The sequence below is a fragment of the Musca vetustissima genome, unplaced genomic scaffold (genome assembly GCF_032173495.1).
Source record: "Musca vetustissima isolate MV318-11 ecotype Yass unplaced genomic scaffold, APGP_CSIRO_Mvet_v1 utg37729, whole genome shotgun sequence".
Lineage (NCBI taxonomy): Eukaryota > Metazoa > Arthropoda > Insecta > Diptera > Muscidae > Musca > Musca vetustissima.
In genome coordinates this window covers 272,032-280,037 of record NW_026880270.1, presented here as the reverse complement: position 1 = coordinate 280,037, position 8,006 = coordinate 272,032, and the positions used below count along the sequence as shown (strand labels likewise).

The window sequence follows — 8,006 nt, the reverse complement described above, 5'->3', positions numbered from 1 at the left end:
AACTAAAACAAAAATACAAAAATTTGGGGAAGGACCTACGATACAGGGTGATTTTAGTATTATCATCGCTGACACACCCCTTTCCCCTTCACATAGCCAAGTGCATAATTGTTTTAAATGGTCTTGTTTTCATTACAAATGCTATTATGTTTTTTATTTTATTTTCCATTATAATATTTAATAAATTTTAGTTTAAGATAAATAAACAAATTTGTTACAAACGAACTTTTACGAATAATGAATACACAAATAAGGCAAACAGGCAATTTTGTAAAACGTTTTTTGTCCATTTGCCCAAAAACCAAACATGCTAGAGTTTAAGATATAGTATCTACCTACTAATAAAAAATAGCAACCACATACTTATATATTCACTCATCCAAATATGTAATCAAAATAATATTGAAAATATGCCGAAAAAGTTATTAATTTTTTTAAGTCCTATAATGTACATTTGAATTTACAACACACACACACACAAACACATGCAAAACATTTTCAAACATAATTTCGATTTTAACTGTGAACACAACTATTGGGCCACAAAACGGCTTAAGTAACAGTCGATATTTGTCAAATATTTAAATAGCATTAAACAATTAAAGTACGAATCTCCTAAGGTACATAGAAAACGATTTAATAAATAATATTGAATTTATGAATTAAATGTAAACAAATACAGCTTTATTTCAATTGGCGTTTAATCCCAAAAATAGTAAGGTAAGTGTGAATCTTAAATTTTGAATAATTCCAATTGTATCATGATTTGTTCCTACAATCGAATTCACCAAGCGTATATTAACATTAACATAAATATAAGAAATAAATAATAGATTATTTTCAATCCCAAATTAGATTGACTAAATATACTTTAGCAGAACAACAAGTGACAACACCGTTAAGTTTGACCGGGACGAACATTTCATATTTGAAACAATGGATCTATTTTGAACATTTTCTGCGAAAACGAGTAGTTCAAATTCAAATACATTTAAGTCGCATTATAATGACGAAATTTGTATTTAATTGTGAAATGTAGTTTACAGCCTTATGGTCGAAAGACTGGGCAATGTGAAATAATGGAAGGATGGCATGACAAAAATCCATTTCCACATATATTAATATATGACTGAACCAGAAGAGAAGGAGCAAAAGAACAGGCATTCTGGCCCCTGGCCTATGGAAGGCCTTCGATACCGTCGAAGGAAGCCTTAGAGGCAAAGTAATAATTTAAAAATATGAATAACTGTTTTCGCGTTCCATACAATCGATTAAAAATAAGATACCTACACTGAATTGTGAATAAACACGTCAAGTGTTCATAATTCTTTGGGCAATGTCTCATTTTGTTCATAGATTATGTGGCTTGTCGTGGAAGTTATAAAACGTATATATACTTTCTTCCCTTTTGCTTTGTATGATTTAAAAAAATAATATATATTTTTTCACAAATACATAACTTCAATGTTGGTTTGGCCTCGCCTTTTTAAATAACTTAACTAATAGGGAAAAATTTATAACCCTAATGGTCATATCTCGAAGAGAGTACATAAAAAACGCTCTCTGTGCATTGTCGACAGCGCTAATGCAAAATCACAATTATGAAATATCACCCAGCATAGTTGACCATATGATCCATTACCGAAGTGTTGCTAGACACATTTGAATCCACTTTCCTTCATATCAATATTCATGCTTCAACAGATCGAGGACACGACAGAATAATATGTGAATTGAATCATGACCATTCAATTTATATAACAATGTCGTTATTGTGAAATGTTTGTTGTTGTACCTCATTCATTCGCCTTGGAATCAATAAGCTTAAATAAAATAACTTTATGTATTAAAATATTAAAATTATGTATTAAATTTGTTGCAGAGAAATTTGGGTAGACCTGATTCTACAACAAAGACTATGTGATGAGTGTATGAACAGCCATATATTTGAAAGCAATTTCAAGGAAATGTATTATATTCTTACCTTGAACATTTTTATCCCTGCTACACTTGTGATCCATCTCTCTCTCTGTTAATCCGAGCTATTCCATAACATTCAAATGTACACTAACGACACAAGATCGAACATGTTCAGCGGATTTGTCTTACTTAGTTGCACTTTTTTATTAACATATTAACTGCGACAAACGGACACATTTATGATTTTGGTAACTCTTTCGGGAAACGATCCCAAATTCGATGTATCAAAAATTCAAGTGGCGCAAACTGATTTTGTTGTTATCCGTTAAAAAGAGTGTTGATAATATCGATGTCAAATCCGGCGTTTCAACACATTTTTGAATGGATATATCTGACTACTTTTGGCAGTGCTAATAATGAATACCATATATTTATATATGACCGAAATTCGACTGCTAAATTCTTTGTTTTAAATGCTTTAAACGGAACTAATTTACATAAAACGAACGTTTTCTTGTTGGACACCGGCACTTATAGGGACATAAAATTCTACTGAGAATGGGACATAGAATTCGATTATTGACATATAACGATATGAAAATCGATTAATAATACAATTCGATTTGTGAACCAATCTAAAGCGGTGTACACACAAATGGAACAAGTGATTGGCAAATTCCAAAAAAATGGAACAGGTGATTGGCAAATTAAAAAAAATTGAGCATGACCTTCCAGCCAGACACTAAACATTAATTTTTCCCGTAACTTACATCACCTTATTATTGTATAATTTTCCTACTCATGACCCAATAATAAGGTCGTCCCTTAAGGCCAGATGATTTCATCCGAGCTGTCAAAATACTTTCGATTTTGACTTAATATTCGCTTCATACAATATCTGTTTAATGAACCTTGTTCCATCTGTTAACTGTGGAACGTTTTTAAATTTGATAGGTTAAATGGAATGGCGTGTGCAACCCTGAACAACAATTCGGTTCTCATGCATTGTCTCTCTCACATTATTCGTAAATATCTTGTTAACCTACTTTGAGGTCTTCTTTATCGGCCATTTTGTATTCTCGCTCATTCGTTAGCAAGTGGAACATTTTTCAATTTTGTTGCGAACAACCCTGTGAAACCACTCTTTATTTGGTGCCATTTTAAATTACAAATTCAACGACGACGCGCCAACTCTGCCCTCACAAAATAATAAAAAGAAAAAAGAAATTAAACAATGGGAGGAAGACAAACTAAAATGGAAAACATTGATTTTACCACTCCAGCTAAACCAGTCTCGGAAGATATAAATATGATTGATCCGAGATCGCCAAACTTCTGTAGGACGCCTATCGAAGTAAGTTTTTTTTAATGCAAACGCCACTTTTTTCAATGTTTGGTATTTCAGCTTCCATCAGAGCCAGCAGAGAGTGCTGTCAGTGGTAGAATGGACAATTTACGTAAGCGCTTCTTGAAAGGATTTACATACAGTATAAACGATCCCAGATCTCCCAGCCTTAATCGAACACCACTGGTACTAGAAGATTCCAATGAAAGGTCATTGAATCTAGATGATACATTTGCAGATTTACTAGTGGGGCCAAGTGTTCCCAACTATGAGATTGCTGATTCAAATGTCTTCGACAATGTAAATATGACTGAGGAAAAACAAACGATTTTAAAATTACCAACAACTCCCGTGGCAGTACAACAACAATTCGATCCCCGTTCGCCTTCTATAGGAGTGGACCGAACACCGATTATATTCAGTGATGATAATGAAACAAATGAAGATGTTGTACTTGAGAACATTCTATCGACACTGACGCTTAACATGGATGAAAGCGGTAGTGTAGTGTCTCTAAAAACTACCGAAGTGACTAAAACTGAAGACAGATATGAGGTTGTGCTAAGACCTACCAATAAACAACTGGATCGTGTTAGGATTGGTAAGAGAGCCATAGCAAAAGGTCAACAGAAAAGGCAGAAACAGAGACTTCGTCAAAAAATCTACGAAGATTGTGAAAATCAGCCATCGACTCCGAAACTAAAGGTTTCCCAGGGCAGCGCAAACGTTTTCAAAACGGGCCAGAGGACGCCTTTGAGTTGTGTTCGAAATAGTTCTCAATTACGGTCTCGCTCCGTAGATTCAGCTGGGAAAACAAATAAACATCCCATGGCTATTATGAGCTATGACGATGCCCTAATTCCAAATGAACGTTTTAAAATCTCCAATGTTATGTAACAACACATAAACGGCCCTTTTTATAGATAACTATATGTTTGTATGCCTACATAATCGTTTATAGCTACTAACTATATTTAATAGTCAAATCAGCTACATGGCTGTTCATTTAACTCCAAATGGGAATAACAAGCGTCCTACATATAGGCACAATTGAGTTTGTTGTATTCCCAAAGATTATTGATCTGGAACACTGCAGTATGACAGATTATACAATTTATATTAAATTAAGTAACATAAGTAATGGATTTATATACATTCACGAATTTCAATAAATATACTTACTATTATTATTTTATAAAACATATAATCAGCTAGTTTTTTATTGATATACAGTCCATATCGTTGATAATGACATCGGTTCGTTTGAGCTCATTTTGCGATTCTTTAAACAAACGAGTTTTCGCACACACATCAGGGATGAAAAAAAAGTGTGAAAAGGTACTAAAATAATATGAAATTAAACATTTTGTTTAGTATTTCATATTCTTTTCAAATGCTCTATAACTTAATTGGCTCTTGGCAGAATATTTATTTCATAAGCCGAGCTTAAAAAAAGATTTTAAGGCGCATCTGTAGAATTAAAGAATATCGCACAAATATGACATGATATTTGTCATTTTTAAAAATGCAAACTTATCAAATTCACAAGATCTCAAATAAGAAATAGGGTTTCACGATGTTTTTAATACGTTTGTTCTCGCGCTACATTTTAACAATACCTCCGTTTTATTATCATGAACATATTTGGGATGTTTTAAAGCCGCGGCGACTATACTATTATTTTAAGATTAGGACAAAGAATGACATATTACTGGAGAATATATTGCAAGTAAATGTGAGAAAATACTAACGAAAACATGCGGTGGTTTGGTGTCCTTGAATCGCTTATAGTATGTGGTTAACCCTAAGTAATGCTAAAAATAAATAATAAAAAACTAAATAATTTTAGTTGATAACAGTTTCTGTGTTGGTAAAGATTTTAACAATAGGTCTTTTGCAGTGGTTCTTGCAGAAATTGGATCTAAATATTTTTGCAACTTATTCCGTCATACGTAATTCATTTAACTCATTTGATATGTTGGCTTTTGGCACATTTATTGTAATTTGTTAAATTTGTATAGAGGCAAAAAATTTATTTCGCTCCCTGTACATTCTTCTGATTCATGGAAAACATCCCATGCATCTCCTATATAATAATTAAGTTTTTAAATTGATATATTACATTAGAGAATTAAAAAAAACGAGGGAAAACTTTTGAGTCCTATATGCGTTTTCGAAGGGATGTGGTTGTAATCAAGCCCTTAGGGACTACTTATTGCAAACATATCTCAAAACAATCCGCCAAACCATCTTTTCTAGGCTTAAGCCTAAGCTTTTTATACAGAGGTTCAACACGTCGTCTTATAGAGGTTCTATACAATACCTAGAGATTTTTAATAGAAGACCAGCAGGTTTTCCAAAATATGACTATGAGTTCTTCTTCAAAGCTTTTAATACCGAAGACCAAGATGTCTTAGTTGAGACCATGACACCTTCTTAGAGATGACCAAGATATATTTAATAGAATACAAAGAGGTCTTTGTTGAGAAAACCATGAGGTCTTCCTATAGAAAATCAAGAGGCCTTCTTATAAAAGACCAAGAAGCCCTCTTTTTCAAGACCTACAGAATATCATGAATGAATGAATGTCGAGAGTCCCTATAGAAAGCCAAGCCAACTATAAATTACAAAAAAGACATCATTTAGAAGACCAAGAGACCATGTTCTAGGACAAGAGGTCGTCGTATAGAAGATCAACAGGAATTCATATAGAATACGAAAATATTTTCTGATAGAAGAACAAAAAATTCTACATATTGTTTTGGCACATTAATGTAAATTCGTACCTTTTTGTGAACGAACTGTAGGCTTGTTACAAAATTTAAAGTGGTGCAACTTTAATTGCTCTCTATTTACCAATGAAAGAGAGAAAAAAAACTTTCATGATTTGTGATGTAAAGTACTCACTAACGTTATCACTTTGCGATAAATAAAAAATAAAATAAAATTGTAGTACGACGGTATTCAAAATTTATGCAAACAGTTCTGCTCTTGATTTGAAATTTCAAAAAGTGTCAGATAAAAGTGTTAAAAATGTATAGAAGAAAATTTTATTATAGTTAATAATGAGATTTCTTAATTATTTCTAGATATTTCTTAAAAATTCATTCTACAAAAGGTGGAGTGAGTGGATATTCAACTGAGACCCCATTTATTCTTTATCAGAATATATAAATTCTATGTCGATGTAGCCATGTCCGTCTGTTTGATTAAATAGCGATACAGCTCTCAATATTTTACACATTTCTACTCATCCTAGTTTTTTGGTATTGGAAATGGGACATATCTCTCTTTTTTAGGGTGGCCCCAAACAAAATTAACCCCAATATATGGTACACAGCCACCATATGAAGTACCCGAAATTTTGATGCACACCACAATGTGCAGGGTATAAAATGTTTGACCGGTCTGGCTTTTTTTCTTGTTCAGGGATGAAACCAAAAATACCGATATTTTTAAAAAATTCCGGAAAAAATAAAAATGCTAAAAAATATGCTAGAACAATTTTTTGGTGCTAAACGAGTTTAAAAAGTGCTAAATCTAACACGAAAAGTGCTAAATTGCAACACTGATTACAACGAACAATTTTGCCGGTCCCTTGAACTTGATCGTCGTTTGATACCTTTTCACAAATATACTTTTTTATTTTGTATATACTTCAGAGTGAAATAATTGCAATAAACCTGCTTATGTAATACTTAATGGCCCCTAATCTTCTAATAATTGATAATTTAATTGTGATTACAAAATTTTAATATAAATATTTAATATTAATCAAAATTGTATTAAATCAAATAACTAAAGAGTTATTTAAAATATTTACATAATACTTTATAAATATTTCTATCAACATTTTTGTAGGGGTTTGTATTCAAAACCTACTATGTCACGTCATCTTCACGCTCCCTTCGCTTCCACGCTTTATTGCCAACTAGTCGTAGTAGTAAAACACATAAAGAGTTTTTTTTATACATTTATCTTTTACATGTCTTTGGGTTTCTTATTAGGCATACATATATATATACTCATTTTGTGTACAGTAAAATTATTTAATAATAACTATTATATTTATAATGCAACAATATATATTTATACGTAAGATGGAGTAACGAGAGCGAATAATGTTATAACGAGATGAACAAAAGACTGTTGTTTAGGTTAAATAAAATATACATACATAAATCGATTTTTAAGCAACAGTATTTTGATTTGCTTGTTATTTGTTGCGCAGTATTTAACTTACATCTAACTATGTTGGTTATGTGTGTCCGGATGGATTGATAAAAAGTGGTTCCTGGCTCGTTAACGGCGGTTGTAAGAGATATGTGGTAAAAAAATAAAACAATATTATGATGTATGAATCGAAACCAAAGAATTAACACGCGAATAATGTATGTATGATGAATAATTTCACTAACTACCTATAAACCTAATCTGTTTGCAATGTGCTAATGATAACATATTCTATGACCTACTCCAATCGCTGCCAATTATCCAAAATACATTCAAATATAAAATGAACGCAAATGATCTTAAACCGACGATTATATTTGAATGTATTTCGAAATGTATAACAATAAATTAATGTTAGCAACAGTTATATAATTTGATACATTAAGCTTCGAACTAATGGGTACCCATGTACCGTTGTATGATATCTAGAGCGACATTGATTTGTATAAGTATAACAGGTGACAAATTACATATATGAGTACGTAAGACTATTATCGATTGGAATCAA

General features: G+C 32.0%; 1 protein-coding gene across 1 annotated transcript; it reads left to right on the top strand.

The window, feature by feature from the left end:
• The first annotated feature begins 3,363 nt into the window (after positions 1-3,363).
• On the top strand, positions 3,364-4,162 carry LOC133325778 (uncharacterized). Its single transcript, XM_061534500.1, has one exon. It carries the CDS (start codon positions 3,365-3,367, stop codon positions 4,160-4,162), a length of 798 nt encoding a protein of 265 aa, XP_061390484.1. The 5' UTR covers position 3,364.
• The last annotated feature ends 3,844 nt before the right edge of the window (positions 4,163-8,006 follow it).